General features: G+C 40.8%; 1 protein-coding gene across 13 annotated transcripts in view; it reads right to left on the reverse strand.

Moving 5' to 3' along the window:
• Positions 1–23,381, reverse strand: part of PTPRT (protein tyrosine phosphatase receptor type T) — a 502,670-nt gene that overhangs the window by 220,774 nt on the left and 258,515 nt on the right. For all 13 annotated transcript variants that reach the window (XM_035344293.1, XM_035344286.1, XM_035344283.1 and 10 more), the window contains exon 7: positions 5,594–5,887. In XM_035344293.1, coding sequence (XP_035200184.1) covers positions 5,594–5,887 — 294 coding nt within the window. The remainder of the gene's footprint in view (positions 1–5,593; positions 5,888–23,381) is intronic.

Raw genomic sequence — 23,381 nt, forward strand, 5'->3', positions numbered from 1 at the left:
ATGAAGCCTGTATCTTTCAACAACACTGTCAGTCTGTTTCCAAGCACAAATTAGGGATCAAGGATCAAAAAGAAGAAATATAATATTTTTCTGTCTGCTCTTATCTCTCTAGCTGACATGCCAAAGGCTATTGAGGTGGAATGAAAGCAGAGTTTCAATCATCAACAAAATGCCGAAGCTAACGGACAAAGTCACTAAAACAGGTAGGAGTCCCACAGGCTTTGCAGGATCCACATATCAAAACTCAGACACGAGATTGTGCCGTTCTCAACAGCTCACCTGCAGTGCTCCCTGGCTCTTGGGAGCAGACGCTATCAAGAGCAGAACAACTCATTTCATTTTGCTACACAAGCCTTTGTTTCAGGGAATTTAGCAAGAGAGCAAAACTGAACACAAACTGAACATGTGCCACAGAGGCTTGTATTATAGGCAAGAAAAGAATACTTTTCTTTTTTTCTAGAATTTTACTAATAAAAAAGAAAAAAAAAAAAGAAACTCCAGTAAGCCTTTCTTTCACTGCTGATTTTTTTTTTCAAAGTGTTTTTCAAAAGTAAGCATTCCTCCTAAATAAGCATTTATTTTCCCTGTTGCCTACGTTTAAAACTATGGAAGACAGTGGACCGAAGAGTTGAATTAACTTCCCAAATAATATTAGTGACAAATTCCTATTTCAGGGAAAATGTACAGCAACTCTAAGCCGAATTAGTCTGTGAATGAGCTATTCTAATAACACCTACACATCAGTTGTACAGGACCCTCTTTCCAATCATTTGGTATGCCACTGGTACAGAGCTTTGACTCACGTATTGGATTTTTTGTTGTTGTTCCAGAGTTCCTCTAAGCTTGGAAACAATCAAAGCCACCACAAATCTTATTTTTCAACATCAAGATGAAACAATTCCCATGTAAGGGGAGCTATCACCTTAAAATTAAATCAGAAATAAACATTTTTGAAACTACGGTTCTAACAATTCATAGGTTGGTGACCTTAAAACAACCTAACTCTTTTCCAGTTTGTGCCTTTCCTAACAGAATACAAATACCTACTTTTTCTAACATCCGTAAAAGAGCAACACACACATTGCCATTAAATATGAAACCTCAGAAAATGGTAAAAACAGTTTATTATTTGTAAGCATTGCAACAAAATACCTAGTAATGGAAGGGAAAGGTTTTCTGACTACTTATAAACATCTTTTCAAAGTCTGGAAGTACAAATTATTTACATTTATATCAGCTGTTTTACCGTATTTGAAAAAGAAGCATTTCAGTCACATTGTTCAAGCTTAACTCATTTCTCTAGTCCAAGAACAAAGACAGTATTGATCCTCACAACCGGTCCTTTCTCCGGGAACTGGATCATGTTGCCTTGCTGAGTAAACCAGTCTCAGCTGCTCAGCTTAAATGACAAGCTGCATGTGATCCACATGAAGTTTTTATCAGGACAACCCTTTTATTTTCATATGCTTGTTCTATAAAGAATCATTGTCACACCTTTATTTTGGGGGGGATTACAGCATTTCTGAGGACTTTCTTCTGTCAGACTGGAAAGTTCACTGCTTGCAAGGACACAAACCCCTCCCTGTAGCAAGTCACTTGTTGCTGTCATCCACAAAGGCAGAGAAGCAATTGTTCACTACCTTTTTCAGGTAGTATTTTAACCAGCTCTAAATATTTTCAAATAAACTCCCATCTGCCCCGACTCTTTGGCCTTGCTTTTCAAGCAAGTTCTTCCACTTACGAGAAGAACAGTCCCCAGATGAGGTTTTCTTTCCCCATAACAATGACCCCACCTGCAAGGTCCTCCCTTCTCCTTCCCACCCACCAGGGGAACAGAGACTTCTCCCCTCTTCTCCCTTTCTGTGGCAACTGGAGAAAGAAAAAAGCAGAGGACTGCTAAATAAGCAAGCACACAGAAGAGAACAAGCCCCAACATTCCCAAAGCACAGCTTTCCAAAGTACATTCCTTTGGAATGAAGCCCACAAAAAGAAAAATTAAAAATTTTTAAAAATAATAATAATAAATTAAGGACCTAATGATTTAACTAATGAGGATGGCTGAAAAAAGCTACACAGAGAAGACAGTGCTGAACAGACCACTACTAGGAACTGCAGTCAAACAGTTCTTCTGATCCTGTTACCTCTGGAGGAAAAAGCTAGTATGTTATGTTTTCCTTCCCTTCAACTGCCCCTCAACCCTGTGTCTGGTTTTAACCTTACACAGTCTGGCTTTCTGATCTCCTCGTTCCTGCTGTGCAACTCTCCTCTGACAGTTTACTGCTTCATATGTCTCAAGGCCATGTATTCTCCTGCCCCAAGTCACAGCCTCTCACAGTCTATGGAAATAAGAATAAAAATTACAGAACAAAAGGAACACACCATTCAGTTGGAAAAACAAGGTTTGCCATATTTTCTTGCAGTTGGCTTTTCCTGAACAGAGGCAAGGTGGGGTCCAATTTTCAGTATCATTTCTAAAAATCAAATAATAATGAAGTCTTGTAATGCTGCCCTGCAGAAAACCAGGAGCATCATCAGAGGGATAATGGCTGCCCAGGTACATGCTGTTTATACAAATTTAGATAAGATACTATCCAGTTTAATAAAACTTCTTTGTGCTCATTTAAAGCAGAACCTTCCGTAATTAGTTTTTATGGATTTCATTTAATCAAAAAAAACTTTTAAAGTCTGTGTAAACAAATTCCATTCACTCTCATCAAAAAATCTGATCTTGATAACAGTTTTGTCATGGTGTAATGACTTTCTGAGCTCATGCTGAGCCATTCCGGTCACACAGGAGCTTTGATGCAAGGCCTGCAGTCAAGAAACACCAGACAGCTGCAACTTTGTAAATGAGCTTCTAGCACTTGAACTGAAGCAAGAAAAAAGCCTGATCCTTCCTAAATTCTACTCTAACTCAGAGTTGGAGGAAGAAAAATACCATTTTAAGATATGCCTAAACTGATAGCTCTCCCAGGACATACTCAGGCTCCCTGGCACACAAGTTTATGGGAAAGGACAGCAAGGAAACCAGTTAGTAAAAAAGGCTGTTGGCTTCTCATTCTCAGAAAGTTGCCAACAGCTTCTGTTTATCGTTACACATATTTCTTGCAATTTCAATAACTAAGTAAATATTACATCTCCAGTAGAGGTGATATTGTCTGCTATCACTTCTGCATTCAATTTTGCTATCTGTAGTAATGGGCCTAATAAACACGGTATCAACACTGTAAAACAGGACTACTTCGGCCATCTACTGACTGCCTACAAACCTCCCTCCTTGCCAAGAAAATGTAATGACAAAAAGAACAACAACAACAACAACAACAACAACAACAGCAGGGAAGAAAGAAGTCCAATGTTTTTCCAGTGAAAAAATCAGCACAAATCTTCACTCAAATATTTAAAAACAAAACAAACCTCCATTTCAGTTGACGTCATTCATCAGGCACTGCAAGAAAAGTCAAGGAGGTAGTGCTCCTTTCTTCATTTAACATATTTTTGAAAAACTTTATCATGAAAGATTTGTGTAATTATACTGGAAATAGAGCATTTTAAAGGAGTTCTACCACCACAAATGAAAATTGGGATAATGACTTGCATTTTCTTATTTATCTTTTCAGTTGGTATTTTCAAGAAGTTGTGTATCTTCAGATATTGTGCAAGTCCCTTCCTTCCTTTGAGTCCATGTTTAGATCAAGATCATTACAATTTCACCCACCCAATGCCCTACACAAAACATAAATGTCATCACCATCAATCTCAAGAAGCTCTGTATGACAATTAACATTAATAGAATGACCTTCTCCAGTTAGATTTTCATTAGTAAATTAGGGTGGAAAACAGTAAGTGGCACCACTTAGCCAATTTGAACAGATTATCTGCATCATCCTTCATAATGTCAGTCAATACCCAGTTGGAGCAAGAAGCTCAGCAATTTGAGATCCAGTACAAGACATTGTATTAAGCACAAAGTTAACAACTTTTTTTTCTTCCTCCTTTTTTTTTAATCCCTATAGTACCTGGAAAGTATTACCAGACCAGTTTGCAAGCTTGGCTGCTCTGGAAAGCTGCCTACAAAGCTGCAAGGCACAAACAAGAAACCAAACCGCAGCATGCCGCATTTCCGTATGCATATGCATAGTGTCAGGTCAGGTCTGTAGTTATTTCTGATGAAGGTTAGAGAATTTGACCACAATGCTAGTGAATTAGGAGACAGACGAAAGCTGGGTGGGAGAGCACGTGCCAATTTCTCAAACAGGCCAGGACATCGAGATCACAGCCTAGCTGCAGGAAAGCCTCCAGATACTGTCTTCTATCAATAGACAAGTGTTGAGTATAGCAAACGCTTCCATGCCAAATCTTCATGCTCAGATTTTTTTTTTTTTTTTTTAATTTTTAACCAAATCTTCTCAAAGATACACTAGATGTTCACATTGCTGCCTAACCTGTACAAAAAAGGAGAGGCAGTAAGGACATGCTCCCCAGACCTGCCAGGCTTCCTTTCTTGGCAGATGAAGAGGGTCCTGCTGGGGATGCACATGCTTTGCGAGTGGGTGAGGAATACTGACGTTGCACTGCTGAATCCCATCCCAGGATGGCATTTATCTGTTCGTGATGCATTATTCACATTCAGATTTGTTATTTGGTCAGAAAGAGTAACTGAAACCAGAACGCTTTTGCGTAAGCTCTCTGCTGATTAAACCAACTCATTGTAAACCACTTGGTTTGTGGGGAGAAAAGTGAAGTTGTAGAAAGGGGAGAGCAGTCTTTTAGTCTGTCCTTTGTTCACACCACTGTAAGAATCTCACAAAAATTACAAAAATGAAAACCTTGAGAATTCAGTTGTGTGGTGGAAAAAACTGCTGGGTAGTAAACTACTTTGTTCACTCCCTTGCAAGGCACAGAGCTTGATTTCCCTTAATGGCTAACGATTGAGCTATGAGAACAGGGTGAACAGCCAATATACCTGAAACATGAGGAACATGATCTTTAGTTTTTTCAGAAAGGCCAGCATGCTTTAGAAAGAAGATAGACTTCTCCTGTCCCTGGATCAACACTGATGTGTTCCAATATGAAAGACAAATGGAAGACACTCCAGTGTTTGAACAGGTTTCTTCATCAGAATTGAGAGGAAGAATCAATACAATCAAATAGAATATAAAAACGTTTACCACTTCACACCATTGTACTGAATAGCCAATGACAAACTGCTACCCAAGAACAGCATATATTTTGCCATGTACTTGCAAGGTGAAAATTTGACAGCAGACAGGTCCTAAGATCAATTTGCCAGCATGAGAATTGGTTGGAAAACTCTCATTGGCTTGCCCATTTCAACAGAAACAGCCATACACTGTAGCAGAAAGTTTAGCAAATATACTACACTTAAAAAAACAACACTCAAACATTTGCCTGTGGATGGTAAAGTAAAAATAATAATAATAAAAAATAAATAAACCACAATACATTTAAGCTGAATTCAGATCTCTAAAGAAGAATGTCTACAATAAGGATAGGTGGAGAACCAGTTGTTTAGGCATTAGTAACTAAACCAAAACATCCATGCAGTATAATAAAACAGCAGAAACCCTACCTGCACATTTTGTCCTTGTTGTAAGTGGTGGCCCAGGTGGTCCTGTGCCTCCTTCTCCAGGGCGAGTCAGCAGCACTCTGATCTCATACTCCACATCAGGGTCCAAATGCCACAGTTTGTAATTAGGGGAATCTACAATGTGTGTTTCTGCCCAGTTCCCAGTGGTTGTCCGATATTCCACCTCTTTCAGTATGATGGGCCCATCTCCAATGATGGAGTTGGCGTTGGGTTTGATCCACAGGTAGGTGGCTCCGACTGCCAGCAGCTCAGGAGGGGCAATAGGAGTTGGGGGTTCTGTAGAAAAACAGAAATCATGAGAGGCCTGAGGCCATTTTGTCAAAAGGATTAACTTCTCACAACGTACTTGTACAGCAACGCCATCCCAATATCTTTTGGTAGAAGCAGAGTTCCTCCTGTCATTTAATGTTACTCAAAAAAAAAAAATCTTGCATCTTATTTGCTCTAAAGATTCTGCCCCCTTGCACGGGTATACCAATGTAGTTGGTAGCAGGACCAATTCAGAAACATCTACTTCAAAAACACGGTGCCCACAGGGCAACTTCTGCTCAAAATTGAAAGCAACAGTCACATTTAGAACATCAGAAGGTTTATGCTTATTTCCTCTTTCATGCATATGCATAATGGCAGTCAATATAATCATATCGTAGAATCGTACCATAGAATGGCTTGGGTTGTAAGGGACCTCAAAGATCCCCCAGTTCCAACTCACTGCCATAGGCAGGGATGTCACCCACTGCATCATGTTACTCAGGGTCTCGTCCAACCCCCAGGGATGGGGCACCCACAGCCTCTCTGGGCAGCCTGGGACAGGGCTTCACCACCCTCTGAGGGAAGAATTTCCTCCTAACCTCTACTCTAAATCTATCCTCTCTCTCTTCTAGCATATAATAAAATTATACAGTTATATATAACGTTTTATATATTTATATAATATATAATAAGGTGAGGGAGGAAAGGAAGTCCTGCATAACACAAAGTACGCTCAGGCAGACCCCACGAATAACAACGCTCCAGCACAACAGTCCTGCTCTGAGACCTGACACAGCAGGGTATCGCGATCATCGACTGTGCTGTTGTGGTTCAGCCAAAGGGTAATGCTTAACATGGCACAACCACCAATGAGTGGAGAACTCAAATCACTTGCTCGTTATGGGATTTTACTGAGCAAAATGAAATGGGATGTATTGTGAATGAAAGCACTAATTGTCTGAGAAGATACTAGTAGATTTGACAACTGGGGATCTTCCAGGGGTCTAGTAGTCTGGATGCTGCTAAAACTGACTGGTGGTTTTGGTAGCAAAGAGTTAAGAAAAACTAAAGGCACCAGTGAATCAACACACGTCGTCGTGTTTGACTACAAAGTTTGCTTAACTGCATGAGCAGAATTACTCAAGCAAAGTCTGAGACTTGAAGAGTGTCTAGATGTTTGAGAAGCATCATGAGGAACCCAGCCACTGAATATAACCTGTGTGGGTAAAAAAGAAAAAGCAAGCCAACAGAAGACATCTCAGCAGTACATTGACAAAAGCTACAAAAAGTCTACTGGGCTTTGGCTGCCTGCCTGATCCCCCCACCATGTGTATAAATAACACTTGCATATTGGAAGCCACATGAATAGCATATGCCTTGTGGTTTTGAAAACCTGAGCTGAACTGTGCAAGATTATAAGCAATTTCATTAATCTTGTCTAGCTTTCCCTCTGTCACACTCTAATGTGGTTTGCCCTCGGCACAAAGGACACAAACTCTATTGTCTTGTGAAAAAAAGGTGACAAAAAGCACATTTCTCTCTCAGAAAAATAAACCTATGAATGTTATAGCATGATATTAATTTTAGAGTCCTGTAGGAATTACTCTTTGCTGTGAATGCCTGTAGGAATTACTACTCTGGTTCCTGGAGGAATTACTCTAACCCTTCCCCTGTCCCCCTTTCCAAAGGTGTTTCGTCAAAGAGCCCAGAAAAATGGAAGAACCCAGGACCCACAGAAAAATGGAAGAAAGGAGTTTGAGCACCACAGGATGGGAGGAGCAAAGGGCTTTCCAGAGAAGTTTTTTCCCTCCAGAGAAGTTTTGCCAGTTAACATCTGCTCAGTGAAGAGAAACAAACGTGCAGAAACCATTATTATACACAATTACCAACTGAAATGGTACTTAATTTCATTTCCTCTGGCTAACTAATTACAATGAGCTACACTATCTCTGAGATTGATTGCAGTAGGTGCACATTGTACCTCCAAAAAAGCCATCTGCATTGTAATTGTAGCAGGTATCCAACATGAGCAAAAACTAGTGTCCTGAGCTAAATTTTTGCATGAGTATTTGTTTCTGCCATTTATATATTGCAATGTTCCCCTAACTCCAGGCACATTTTTTTTCTCCTGATATGAAATGTCAGGCTGATTATGTTTTGACTCAGTAAGGTTATTTCTCCAAGAAATTTGTTTTCGAGAAATGCATGTAGATACATTTTCATTAAAAACTAGATTACTACAAATCACAGTATATTACTTGTTTCTTGGTGCAAGACCATTAGAAGATAGACTTAGTGATTTTTATTCCCAATGCAAAAATGACATCTTACAAGTCACATCACATCTGAACACAAGACAAATGAAATATTAAGCCCCATTCTCCTGGGCTGCAGATACTTCAACAGCAACATGATCCAGGTTATTTTGGGATTTGATTGCAAGTTAAAAAGAGATTTATGGGACCGAGCTTAATTAATAGAGCAGTTTGTCCTGCTAAACAGACATGAAAGTCTTGTCTAGCAAGTTCAGAAACGAATATTGCCAAAGCAAATTAAATTAAGACACCCAACAGTGATGTCTTCTCTATTTTAGGCCAGACCTAAACCAGTTCCCCTCATCTCCCCTCAAAAAGAACAATGGTTTCCCCCCCCCCCCCCCCCCAGCCCATTTTTCCCTTTCTAAGCACCATTTGAGAAACAGGTGTTGCAGAATATTGAAAAATTAGAAATTGAAAATCTTTCCCCCATTTTCCAAATTCAATAAATTAAGACGAGCAGCAGTTACAGCAATTTTTCAAGGCTGGATACCACCTCACTGAAAATAATGGGCTCTTTCCTAATGGCACCAACTGGATGAGAAACTATTTTTTAACATCACTCTGTGCCAAGTGATTGCAAGTGATCTAAACAAATTATTCATTTAGCAAAACTAACACATAAATAAGGACCGTTTTTTGGCCTTTGTAACTAAACACACTTGTCAGTTACAGATGACCAGCCTTATTTTTTACGCTCACTATTTTAATTAAAATCTCTATGTGATCTTGATTAAATAAACACTGTGACAGATTGGGCCTGTACACGTGTAATTGTGATCAACTGTATTTTAAGCCCCATTTGATCCATCCAGCCCGTATTTTATCTTGCAGGCTTTGCCCAGCCCCATGCTCCCCCTCAGCCCTCTCCCACCTCCCCCAGGCCCCTCAGGAACGAGGCGGCCTGCGCCCGGCCTGCTGCAGCTCAGGGCCTAGCCTGGACCCAGCCCAAAGCCCAGTCTCAGGAAGGACAGAAAAAGGGGTTCCCAGATGACTTCTTTCAAGGAAACAGAAGATGTACGGAGTACGAGCCCCAAAGGGGGGCTACTGAACACAAGTAGATTTTATTGTATGTGCCAGTGTGGTCCAGGTATGGAGTCTGGACAGAATTCAGGCTGGGGCTGCCTGCTCCTGTTACAAGAGGGAAGAAGTGAAGTAACACATGCACTTTAACCTTGGACAACTGCTCCTGAGTGTTTCCACCCAACTACTCAAATATTTTTCTATGTGATTATCTGAAGGGGAGAGAAGAGGACAGGCAAGTGCTCTGTGACAAAACACAGGATACAGCATGGGTGGAAAAAAATGAAATATGAATGGAATATGAATTCTACATTTAGTTTTCCAGATATCTGTAGTCCTGTGGTAAAAAATCAGAAGGGAAATGACCAGAATTTGGAGAAAGTCAATAGAAGTCAGCTAAGCTCTGACAGTTGGTATCTATCAGGAAGGAAAAAGATGTTATAGAAGACAAATTATTCATTCCAGTCACCTTCGCTGCACAATTTATTTATTTTTCCCTCTCCCATAAAGATGATGTACTGCTAGTAAGAAAATCTTATATTGGAGAAAATCAGCAAGCCCAACAGAAACGTGGCAGCAAGCAGCTGGTCTGTCAGTCCTCAGTAGTGGTCTCAGCTGTTTTGGAGCTCCTTCATGGAACCAAGAGCTCCTCAGGAAAAGATGAAATGCCTCAGATTTTGGCTGCTATACTGCAAGAAACTACAATTTTCCCTACAGGAAGTGTTGGGTAATCTTGTAAGTAATATCAGTAGATTTATGAAGTATAAGCAACTATGAAATGTAGTAGATTGACTATCATCCAAGTAAAAGGTGTGCAAGTTGCTCTCCCAGCAGTGTGGCAAATACTACCCAGCCTGCAATGACTTTCATCTCGGAAATGCACCCAGAGGTACATTAAGATTATTTCACAGAGTGCTTTTTCTGAATTCTTTTTGCCAACTTTAACCCAACTTGCCTCTCACATCTAAAACCTCTGCCTGAAAGAGCACAATGAGATTGCTGAAAACTAAGCAGACTGATTGTTCAAAAGCCACAAAGAACTAAGGAGAAAGTTCCCTTTGGGCGAGAGCATATGATGAAGCAGACATGGCAAAAAAATTACTTGAAAATGCAGTTGCAAGAAACATGCTCAGTCCTAATTGAAACAAAGCTAGAGCTATTAATTTTATTATTAATTATTACTAAACACAGAAACCCATGCTTATGTTCAATAAGGAGATAACCTTCTAATATTAGGACAATTAAGAAGGTATCTAAATGTCTGTGACTGTCACCTGCATTAATTCTGCGTGAAAGTTTCTATGTATTACAGTTAGAGACTGTGCTGGCTTGACAGCTGATGAAGTTCAAACTATCCACCAAAATGACAAGTTACACTGAAAGCTAAAAAGATCTAATGGAGCGATACAAAGGCAACCAAAGAAAGACGGGAACAGAATGTTTGAATGAAATGCCCATCTGCCATTCAGATTCACTGAATTACCTTAATGCATTAGCAATGATTTCTTTACAAGTGATGATTACTTTTGTGAGTGGACAATCTATGGTTCATGGTTGATTTTGAAATTCCAGGTCAACCACAAATTTGGAAAACAGAACAGTCTTATCTGTGGAAATATACTTTTATTGACATGGCAGAGATCAGAACAGCGAGGTCCTGATCTTGGCTGAAGTTTCAAGTTTTGCTATGATACCAATGGTTATTTTAATTTTTGTTTTGCATGTCTGAATCCCAGTATGATACAAAATGTTATTGAAAGTTTATACCTTCTCTTTTGGATGCTCAAATTGGAAGGTTCATTTAGCTTTCTCACATGTGCATTTCTTATTACAACTGAAACAAATGTGGCAACATCAGTGCACATACTGAATACTGACAGAAACTAAAGGCTATACCTGTACATTAATCTCTACGAAGCAGATAAACTAGAACTCTGTGACAGTGTGTGTATGGCAAATACATTTACCTTTTTTCAACACGAAGAGCTGTTGCATCCTACACGTTACACTTTGAAATGATGTTGCCACTTAGCCTTGCTTATAAATATGAAATGTGAGAAAATATATTTAATGGCTTAGGTCATATGATTGGGGCGGGGACACAAGAGACAAGAATTTCACCTCGTACAAGCTCTCCTCAGTGTGTGTTCAAAACCACTATAGTCACAGATGTCAAGTAATGACATCCAATCTAAGAAAAAATTCCTGAGTGTGAAGATGGAAATGAGCACAGCTGAGAGCTTGCTGTGCTTGCCATATCAATCCTTGCAAGAGAAGACTGAAGTCCCATCTCCACAGCCTGTCCAGTTAAAAAGGTCACTCATTCCCAAGAGACCTTTAGAATGACTCCGTTGTTTTGGACACCTAAAAGGAGCTGCCAAAGAAATCAGGCCTGAAAACAGTAGGGTGTTATGTTTTGTTTTAGTTTTTTCCTTTGGGGGGGGGGTTTGTTGTTGAGGATGAGATGTTTTATTTGTTGTTTCGTTTTTGAAACTTCATGCAAGTATGCCATTACAGAAGGAGACATGGCAAAAAAAAAATATTTGAAAATGCAGTTGTAAGAAATAATAGCTGGTCTTTAATGTGCTTTTGTGCAGCTTATATCAATTGCAAAAGATTCATTATTTAAAAAAATGAAGCCATGGAATTATACTGCTTTTTCAACAGGGAAAAGGCAGAGGCTGCTCTTCCAAGAGAAAAAGCAAAGAGAAACTAGTTGAGTTCTTTACGGGAAGTCCATATTTATACTGGGTACAGTACTTTTTTCATCTTGTCCTATTTTATTACGATAGTGTGTGTTGTTTCATAGAAACAGAACACACAACTTGAGAACAGCTCTACCTGATCAGACCGAAGGTCCATCATACTCCATACCACCACTCAAATTGCAGCCCCACGTGTACTTCTAGGGAACTTTAAGAACAACAGAATTACATACTAAATTTCTACATAGCATACTACCACTTAAGAACTTCCTAAAACAATCTTTCAGTACCTGTATCATCAATTCACAAGTTTCACTTCATAAGTTTCACAGGACAGCTACCTGCTGCCTGAAGAATGAGCTCAAAGCTTCAAAACACATGAATTGCAATAAGTGAGCTTAGAAATTCTGATATCTGAAATTCAGAAAATCTTTCTTTTCCTCCCCAGTTTTGTGCAATTCCCAGCTGCATCTGAAGAATAAGATAGACTGAAACACAACAGAGAAATACCCAACAACGCTGTCTTCTGTAATATAATCTTTAAGAGAAAGGCATTATAGAAAATTTAAAACAGCTGGCTAAACCTCTTAAGTTATGGATTTCATACAGAGAAAATCTTTAGATTATTTGAAAATTAATTCCTTACTCATAATAACAATTTTTCATAACAATAATCATATAACCTGAAAAAATGTACAACCAAGGAGACCACGAACTCTCACTTGCATTTGTTGACCTACAGATGTTTTAGAAGAAAAAGAACCCCTAACCCCTGTTTGGGCCATCCAGCTTGTACCGTTCACACTGCTTGATGACCCTTTAAATCCTCCCAAACCAGCAGCTGTGCATGCCCCATACCTTGCCAGACCTCCAGAACCACAGGAATATAGTTACAACGTGGCCACAGATGGCCCTGTTTTGTTTTCTCATGTGAATAGAACAGAAAGCACAAGTTGCAAAATTAAGATCAGAAGACACACAATGTTTTTCATTCTTTGGGGTTTAAAAAGGCAGGGATGGGGAACTGCTATCTAAAGACGCTTGTCTGACAAGCAGGATCTGCGTTTCCAAACCTGATGCTGCTTATTCCCTGCTAATGGGAACTGTAACACAGCAATTTTCTCACAGCATCCTAAATGAGTGGCTGTAGATTGTGTGTGCTAAATTGGTAAAGATGAGACTGGAAGGCAAATTTCAAGCTCCTCGGAACATTTTAAAAAATGCAGAACAAAATACATTTGTATAGTTTTTTACACAATATCCACAAACAGTATCAATTTAAAGCTACTGAAAACACCGGTAATTAAATTAGCATTTAAGAAACCCAGCTGTTTTAAGAGGAAAATGCAAACATCTTAAAGTGCCCTTGTTCTGATTTTTTTGAATCTCTATCATTGAAGATGAATTTCTGCTTTGCACCCCTTGTTTATCATTGGCTGTTAGAGCCTTACTGTCTGAGCAGCATTCACGTACACCCTTTCTAGTTTTACACCTCAGCAATAAGCAATCTGAGCTCTGAATTGTAGTATTTATATTGCTTATTAGCACATTACCTACTACTGTTACAAACACAGCAGTTGAATTCTGTTTTCCAGTGACTGCCTGAACTTCCAGTTCCATTTACTGCACGAAGAAATGGCAAAAGGATTTTTCAATATTTAGCATGACACTATTTCACTGCACTGACACTGTACTAATAGCTCTTTTGTCTAGAAGAGAGACATTCAGATCTGTCTCACAGTAATGTAATAGGCTGACAGCAGTGGCACATGTCATCTGTGTTGAAGAAATGTGCCAGTGGCATTAATAAAGTGATTCATTAATTCACCTGGATGGGTAAATGGCACCAGTGAGGGATACGGTCAGTCTACTTCCAAAGATAAGTGCTCAGAACCGATTCTGAAATCAATAATTTTGAGTATTTAATGAAAGCCAAAATCTAGGAAAGTGAGAGAAGAGGAAGACGTGGGATTTCTGCAGTCTACACAACAAGGCCCGGTTGTGTCACAGATTAAACATTTTACAGGCACAAAAGCTGGTTTTGTATGCCATTAAGAAACACAGCAGTCCCTGCAGGCAATCACCACCCTTAGACAGAACATTTAGCCTCTCCTCCCCCATCAGCCCTCCTACACCACGCGATATGTCCCTGCAGATATTCTAGTTTCTTCTTGGCCCTGTTGAGACCAACCCTACAGACGTGCTTGTGAACCACCAGAGGATGCTTATGTGCTTAAAATCAAAGACTGACAGAAAAATGGGAACTTAGCAGTTTAGTATTTAGCTGAAGATCTAGGACACTGGACCAGTTGGGGGTTGCATTTAGACGCTATTTTGTTCTATGGATTAGCAAATGTAGCGTCAGCGTGCTCTGATACTCCTTCCCAACACAGAACGTACACAGTGATGAGTAACTTCAGTACTCTACAATACAGACCACACACATCACAGCATGCCATATGCTTTACTTGCTCTCCCTTCACAGCCAATACTTTTGTCTACATGCTAATATTTTGTCTACTTACCATACATTTCATGTTTCAATCAGCCCTCTGGTATCTTACAACAAAAAAGTTGCCTACACATATTACCCATCGTGTGCTATCTTAAGAGGCAGGAATTTCTTCCTCCCCCAGAAATGAAGTTGTAAATGACCCAGTCAGAAGTAGTGGTACCAATGGAATGAGGAAGCAGAGGCAGCAGCATAAGACACAGTTCCATGTGCCAGACTGAGCTGGGAAATCCTTCAGTTCCATGAAGCACAAGAAATGGAGCGGCACTTCTAAGGGGTTGGAGCCTCTCCCAGGAGGCTGAATGACTGGCCAGGGGAAAGATCATTTCAAAAGGAGTGGAACCAACTTTGACATTGTTTTGAGCATGAGGTTGGAAAACTGACCTACTGAGCCTCCTCCCAACTGGCAGTAACCTACAACCCGGGGGAACAGGCACCGGATGGGTCACAGGCAAATGCTTACTACAAAATGGCTTTGGAGTCAGAATGGAAAATTAAGGATGTAGAGAACCATTTCAGCAATATGGACATAGTAAGGCTGAGCCATAATAATATTGCATGAAAGAATAAAGCCCCACAAGTGCTGAACTAAAGTTTGATCTGTGAATGGCTTGTAGATTGCTGATATTTACAGTGGGAAAGGACTGTTGCTTCCGTTCACGGAACAAAGGAATCGCATGTTCACAGCAAGACAATCAGAGAGAACTGCCTGAGAAGGAAAAGACAGAAGAGAGAACTGAAATGGCATAAGCACAGCAAATCACCCAGAGAATAAGAAAGTTGAAGAAAGCCCAGCAGTAGATGTACAAGAAGCAACAGGGAGAAAATAAAAATGATCCAGAAAGGTGTGAAAGAATTAAGCACGGTGGTCAGAGAATTACCACAACAGCAATGCAGAACAATGGAAGAGCAGACCTCAGGGGATGGCAATTGATACCACAAATGAAAGCCAATGGAGCAAGAGACCCAATACTTGACAGGATGCTCATCTTCCAGCATTCCCAGACCCAAAATTCAAAGACTATGGAATATACCCTTCACATCTCACAGCAGTGTAGGTGTAGTACTTATGTTCTAAAGGAGAACTTGCTGCAGCCTGACAAAAACGAAGAACACATTATCTATGTGCTTTTCCCTTCAGCAGCAGTGAAAACGTTCCTTAGTGATTTGAATACACGTGTTCTAAATTAAGCAAATGGACTGCCTGGGTTTAAAGAGAGGAGCTCAGCAACGTTTGTAAGAGTTAGCATGAAGCAGCAGAAAACCTCCTAATCCCTTCCCAAAAGCACTGCGATCACCATGCAAGACAGATGGAACACATCCTGGTTTAACAAAGTTGGTCTGTAGAAGTGCCATCTCACTATCCGAAAATTAATGAATTCACCCTGTGACCAGAAAGAGTTGGTACAGGCCCGCTGCATCCTACCAACTCTTCCCCTACTTGTATTATAGGTTAAAGAAGAGGGGCACCAGATACCAACTGGGAATTACCGTAGCGAACTATTTCATTAGCCTTTCATACTATTTGTCTCTCAGAAGCTTAGTCTGAATCCCACCAGAGCCTCCAAGGATGCTTTCATTCTCTAATAAAGAAGAAAATAGCATCGGATTAGTTGAACAGTATCTCATTTCCCAGAGTAAATTAAGTGAATTAGATGGAAGACTCTGTGCTCTAATTGTAAAGCTTATTACAAGAACTCACAGATTAGAACTGAATGCTTCTCTTTGAGTCATCATTTGTACTGTAAAAGAAGAAAAAAAGAAGGTGATTGTAGACTCTCCCATGGCTCCCTAATGACTCAGCATTGATACGTAGGAATCTCCACTACCATACCAACACATTCCTAAATCTTGTGTTTTGAGAGTGCTGGAAGGCAACCTTTCCTTACGTGGGTAGGAGAGCTCCTGACACAGTGCACAGCCGGTCTCTAGCTAATCTCTAAGAGTGACAAGCTCCCTGAGGCTGGGAGTCAGCCATTCAACTCTCATTTCAAACGTGTGTGCGATTTGCTGACTTTTTCAACTGCAGAACAGCTACAGAATGGCATCATGAACAAGAACAGTACTATACTCCTTGTTGCTTATGGAGTGACATTATTATGCAATATCACTGTTTACAGGGATCGTTCGTGAACCATGAGGGGCCCAACACAAAAGGAGTTTTGTGTAGTAAGAAGTTAGGCACCCATGAGGTGGTGACAAATACCCTGAACTTTTACTGTGTAGTTTCTGCATGTTCAAGCCTGTGCTAGTGGTCTCAAGTTCCCTTTATAGTCAATAGAGAGAAATGAACAATTTCAGAGAATGTACTAGGTAAGTTTCATATCCAAGAAATACAAAATGAATCCATTTCTGAACTTTCTCTCTTTTGACTGGTACTCAAATTTAGGTGAGATGGATTTTACCTCCTTTATGTTTTCAGTGCTTGGCCTTCGATGTGCAATACCGTGAGGTATCAGCCCAGTCAGTCCATTAACGGGGAAGCCACAAAGCAAGCTGAACAAAACTGCCTGTCAAGAAGTAAACTTCTGTAAAAAAAAAAAAAAAACCTGCCATTTGCATGTTCTCTGAATACTCTCAACTCAAGGCAGTAGAACTCAGGTGCTGCAGTCCAAAATCATCACAAAGATAAATGATTACGGTTTTCTCTGGAAAAGATAGGCACAACTCACTTTCCTTTTATACATGCAGCCAGAGCACGCACTAGTGACTGATGCCCTTTGATTTAATAATTCAATGGCTAAAATGCTTGTCAAAGAAACAACTTCCTTCTCTTACTCAGACTGTTCTAAAGCTAAGGCATCTCAACCCCATCTGTTGAGGCTGCATCACACAGAAATAAAAAGTTCGATCTTCATTTCACACACAAAAACAATTACATTTCTCTAACTGGCATCTAACTGCTCTGTTTTGCTTCTCCAGGAGCACATCCCGGGCACTTGAACCAAACCCTGATATCCAGACTCATCCTTGATAGATTTTCTATCACAAAGGTTAGACATTTTTACTTTTACTTCTTCATTCATTTGGGGTCTTGCCCTGGAAGACAGACACATCAGAGGTGTGGATTAACATTTCAAACTGGTCTGCAATCACCTAAGAAGAACACCAGGTTAGGGTTCAGAACAGAAGACATAAATGTCAGAATGCAGCAATTACAAAAGTAACACAAAGCAGGAGAACTGAGCATTTACACTTTTGACAAGGGAAATGAAAATACTGGTGAAAATGTATTGACTTCTTCACCAGCAACTGCTGCAACTGTGCATGCACCAAAAGCCATTCAAGTGGCAGTTCATTTCTGAACCAGCGTCTGAATTCTGTGTTTCCAATGCGAGAAGCCCCAGGGTTACCATAATCTGAGCATATCTACACTCCACATTGCCTTGCTGTCAAGTCCAAACCAGGAAAATTTGCAACACTGCTCTATGGGAGGCCCTCCTTTCTTATGGCTGCACCAAGTCGACACTGCAATACTGAAAACTGCATCCACACCCTATCAGCAATAAGGTGTTCTCCACAGTCAGTGGTCAGGGCCAGCTTTAGCTCCATCTCATGATTCTAACTCCATGGACTATTTAAGCTCGTGTATCATGTGCTATTAAATCTATTTCAGCTTTCTGCATGAACAAGCTGCTAATCTCCCATAGGGACTGCAAATGTAAACTCAACAAGCACCAAAAAAAGTAGAAAGGCGGGAGTAAACACAAACCGTGAAACATGTAATTTCAGGTCAACTCAAGTTCAAGCAGCTTCATCAGTTGCTATGCTACCAGCTTATGATGGTGGGAAAGGATGAAGGCAACAAGATTTTATAGCTTCTTCTAGAGAGGCTATTTAGCAACTTTTGCTTTCTGGCACATCTCTGTCTGCAGAATGAAGGATCGTTTGTCTCTAAGCTGCTGAAATGGCAAGTGACTGGTGGTATTGACTACTGTGAGCACCATGGAATGGTTTGTCTGGATTGATTAAGTAGCTTAATCCATAGCAACCTGCTAGGTTGGCAGGAAAAGCCTGAGGCAGATTTTTCATTTCATTTAAGGCAAAGTGGGGAATACAACATCCCACTGCCCTCTACCACTCCACTCTCACGACCTAGAGGTACATGGAAGAGATGAAGAGCAGTAAGGAGAGCTGAGACAACAGCCAAGCTGGAGTTTAAACGTAAGACACCACGACTGGGGAGACTTGTAGCCTCACCAGCGTCTGTTCTGCTGTTGCACCACCAACAGTAATCTCTCATCTCACAGACACACTGTGCGCCCCAGAGCTGGGTCAGTGTAAAGAGCGAGGACACTGGTGTGTGCACAGGCAGGGCATTTCAAGGAACCGTATGCTCACAATTAATCCTCACAACATATTGGTGAAGCAAGTATTAGTATGTTGTTTTATAACTGGAAATAATGATTAATAGATGGCTGTAAGGCCACAGACTGAATGTAGTCCTGTGTTCAGCCAACAGACTTTATGACCCCCAACAAGGAGCACATGCCAAGCTTGACATGCAAATTTAGCTTTTTTTTTTTTAGCCCATAAAACAAAATGTTCTCATTTAAGCATTTCTTTTCCCATGACAGACCCGTGAAAAACACTAAACACAATGACCATTAAAAGGCAAGTCATCTGACATAGCCTGTTAGGAGCTGAGGCTGTAATAGCAGTACGCTGCAACCAGTGCTAGCAGGGATCATGGTCAGCCCCCACGGTGGACATGCACTACAAAAGCAGCAACCTTGGGGCTTCAACACAAAGCGCACAACACAAAGCAGCATCCAAGAAACTATCCAGGAGTCAAGTTTCACAGTGGATGGCCACCTGTGTGCATGTATTCTTGACATTTATCTGAGCAAGATGCAATTGAGAGCTCACAATTCATATGAAACTTGGATGAATCAGAATTGACTAATTTTAATAGGAGCTTCACCGAGTGCTTATGTCAGGAAGTCACTCTGCATGTCTTAAAGACCTTACTGAAATGACATTTACACTTGGGCAGACTGTGAGGAACATGGTCAGCACAAAGAAAAGGCTCTCCTGTTATCACAGCTATGCTTCATTCAAAGTTAAAAGTTTTCTCTCTTTACTTCTCTTGCTGAAAGTAAGCATAGATTCACACCCTACGAAACTACTTGAATATCTAGATACAATTCCAGATATTCCTTATGCATATTCCAAAAACATGTACATTAATAACACCTACATTTTACTGTGGTTTACATCCAAAGCATCATTTTTCATCCCAGAAATTCAACGCTGAGATCAATTACCATTCCACCTTTTCTGACAACAAATACACCACAAAGCGTGAAAAAGCCAAGTAGCTGCCAATAGTCACTGTGCTGCCACTAAGGCCACAACTTTTACACAGCTATGTGAGCAATCCAACCACTTATATCAGTATGGCAAGGGTCATTGCTCCTGGTGGCGTGGTATACATTAAGAACAACTTGAAGCTCCGTGGTAATTTTGAGATCATAAAGGGATCTCTTCCACCCTTAAGGTATAAGCCAGTCTTGTGCACGTCTTACTCTAGCCACAAAGAACTAAGTCTCCCTACTAGATAGAGAAATACTCCCGAAATTGAGTATTTACATCAGTATTTATGTATTTGGGTGATTTTTTTTTCTGAAAGAACAAGTTTTCTACCTCTGAATATGACTGAAAGAATACCTGAGAGTCAATCGTATTAACGCCAAATATGCTCCAGTAGTATGAGGAATTTTTCCAAAACCACTATCTGCCTAGTCCATTTTACCTCAATGTAAGTTGAACAGAGCTTTTAGACTGAGATCTTCTCCCTACTAAAATGTTACAGCCCAGAAATTATCTGACAATATCCACATAACCCTAAAAGCCTTGCTGCTCTAGAGACAATGCAAAATACAATTTGTTTTCTGTCTTTTCTCTTTTGTTCTTAATCACATACAGAAAATAAGATAATTTCTTGAAGCACGGCTTGGTTTGGGGCATGGGAACCCACATACAGCAAAACCCATACGCTACGTGCCCAGCTCTAATGCAGCACTGTACTCAGGAAGCCGTGCCTGTTGACATCGGGAACTTCAGGTCTGATAAACCTCCCGTTTTACTTCACGAGTCTCACCCTGTATCACAACCTTCCCTGTGAAACAGCATAAAAGAGACATTTCAAAATCTCTTTTGTGTATGAAAGAACCTATTTTGTAGCCATTAAAGAAAAGAGATTGAAGGCCTAAGACAGCAATCTACAGTGGTGAACAATGAATGACATTTCTGCTCATCTATTCTTAGAGCTACCAACTGAGTGAGCAGCCAATAGCAGACAAATTACAGGGGATGGGAAGTGAGAGCTGGTAATTTCCCCAGCTGCAGCACAATGGAGAAAATGTCCCAAGCACAGAGTGCAATTCCCTAACCAAGAGGCCAGACCACATCACTAAATCTAATAGCCCGATTAGGGAAAGGCAGTCAGGTCATTTCCCCTATACCTGAAGACCACCAGAGAACCAAGATCTCAAAATAGATGTTACAGTTTTACAGTTTTGGTTGTTTTTCATAAGTCTCCCAATATTCCCAAGAATGCCTGCAATTAGTTAAGAAAATTTATTTTATTTTTTTGTTAAAGTACATGTTCCTTGCTTGCTGTTGTGTCGTCCCTGAGGCAGTTAATTAGAAACAAGATCTCCTACCATCAGACAAACCTGGGAGCTTATCTGGACTTTAGGACAGCTGTAGCATGGCCTCTGGAAAGCGTTTGATATAGTGTCCTGTATCTGGAAACCAGCATGAAGTTAGCGTTAACCCAACCCCAGTCCTGCACAGGCAGGATCCTGCATTTAAGCTGAAGCAACAGAATCCCATTCTTGACAGGTAGCTATTTCTGGTTCCCGTTATACCACGTTCTGTGCATATCCTGTAAGACCTCACATCAACTTCCTTCAAAGAAAAACTCTATTATAGTAATGTGTTTTCCAGGAGTAGAAGTGATAGGTTAAAATGATTTGCAGAGGAATGAACGGACAGAATATTTAACTTTGCCACCAGCCTTCCCAAAACAGAACCTGCGGATGTCAGAGAATTATCTGCATATACGGCTACATAGATTACTAGTAGCTTGTTTGCTGAAGCACCTTCTCTGTCCAGGGTTTTCTGCACAAAGAATATTATTACCCTCCTTACCAATGCAAATTGAACCTAGGCTTTCCTGAGTAGGTTCAGATTCAATTTGGATTTACTGATTTAACCAGCTGAGAATTTCCTAACTAACTTAAATCCCTACAGACATACGTTCTGCAATTCAGTGTGTGCCACAAAAATTAAAACCAAGGAAAATAAGATGGGAAATCTACTAAGATGTGAAAAGACACCCATACATGTGCCCCAGAAAAACGAAACACCACACTACCAACAGCGTAGGGATTCGCCATCCTTTCAGGACAATGCTCTGTGGTATAAAAGCTTTGGCATACAATCTGCCCATTTCTAATAGCAGCATTCCCTAAGAATGGCTATCTAACAGGTCAAGAATCATCAAGGAACAGCAATTCGCCCCTGCTTGTGGGCTGAAACAAGATCTAATTAAACACTACACTACTCCAAAGTGTGATTTGAGTTTCCTACTGACTGTGAGAAGTGGATTATGTGTGTTTATTTATGTACATACCTGCAAGTATTTGTACTGCCACAACGTCTCTAACGTTGTGGTGATAAGCACTGTACAAATAAAACAGCCTCTATGCCAAGCAGCTGTAACTGCACACAGGAGAAGAGAGAAACTCTGATGATTCTTGCCAGCAAAACAGGCTGTAGTCTTTATGCATTATCAGCTTGTTACCAGGTACTCTGTAGTCACAATAACAAAACCGAGAGCTGTCAATTACCATAATAACTAATGCATAATTAGCAGCAGCCTCAACAACGCGTCGTGCTGTAAATCTGAAGAATCAGCAACTAAAATGCAAAATGACCAACATACTAGTAGCTAAGAAAAGTTTTATTCCTACATTAGAAGGAAATCACGACTGGATTTTTTTTTTCTCTGTAAGGAATGTTTATCACTTCGTACAAGAACTGCACTTTTAACTCTGTAGAGAAAACATCTTAAATCCCATTTAGAGAAAACATCTTCAATCCCATCATGCTGTGGTTTGAAGCCTTGATGGATAAACAAGTTTGGTTAAAAAGCCACGGAATATGGAAATGCAAGCTTTGAACTCTAGAGCCGCCTCTTCACCAGGAGGTGATCTGAGACAAACAGCACGGCTTCACCAAGGGCAAATCCTGCCTGACCAATTCGGTTGCCTTCTGTGGGGGAGTGACTGCATCGGTCAACAAGGGGAGACTGACCGATGTCATCGAACTGGACTTCTGCAAGGCCTTTGACACAGTCCCACATGACATCTTCATCTCCAAATTGGAGACAGACGGGTTTGTTGGGTGGGCCATTCAGGGGATAAGGAATTGGCTCGACAGCTGCACCAAGAGAGCTGTGGTCAGTGGCTCTCCATCTACGTGGAGACCAGTGACAAGTGGCGTCTCTCAGGGGTCTGTCCTCAGACCAGTGCTGTTTAATATCTTTATCTACAACAGAGACAGGGGGATCAAGTGCACCATCAGCAAGTTTGCAGATGACACCAAGCTGAGTGGTGCGGTTGGTACAGCGAAAGGAAGGGATGTCATCCAAATGGACCTGGACCGGCTGGAAAAGTGGGCTCACGTGAACCAAATGAGGTTCAACAAGTCCAAGTGCAAGGTGCTGCACCTGGGCCAGGGCCAGCCCAGATGTGAGCACAGAGTGGGATAAGAACCCACTGAGAGCAGCCCTGCAGAAAAGGACTTGGGGGCTCTGGTGGACAAAAAGCTCGACACGAGCCAGCAGTGTGCACCTGCAGCCCAGAAGGGCAACTGCATCCTCGGCTGCATCAGCAGAGGGGGGGGGGGCAGCAGGGGAGGGAGGGGATCGTGCCCCTCTGCTCTGCCCTCCC

The sequence above is a fragment of the Oxyura jamaicensis genome, chromosome 20 (genome assembly GCF_011077185.1).
Source record: "Oxyura jamaicensis isolate SHBP4307 breed ruddy duck chromosome 20, BPBGC_Ojam_1.0, whole genome shotgun sequence".
Taxonomy (NCBI): Eukaryota; Metazoa; Chordata; class Aves; order Anseriformes; family Anatidae; genus Oxyura; species Oxyura jamaicensis.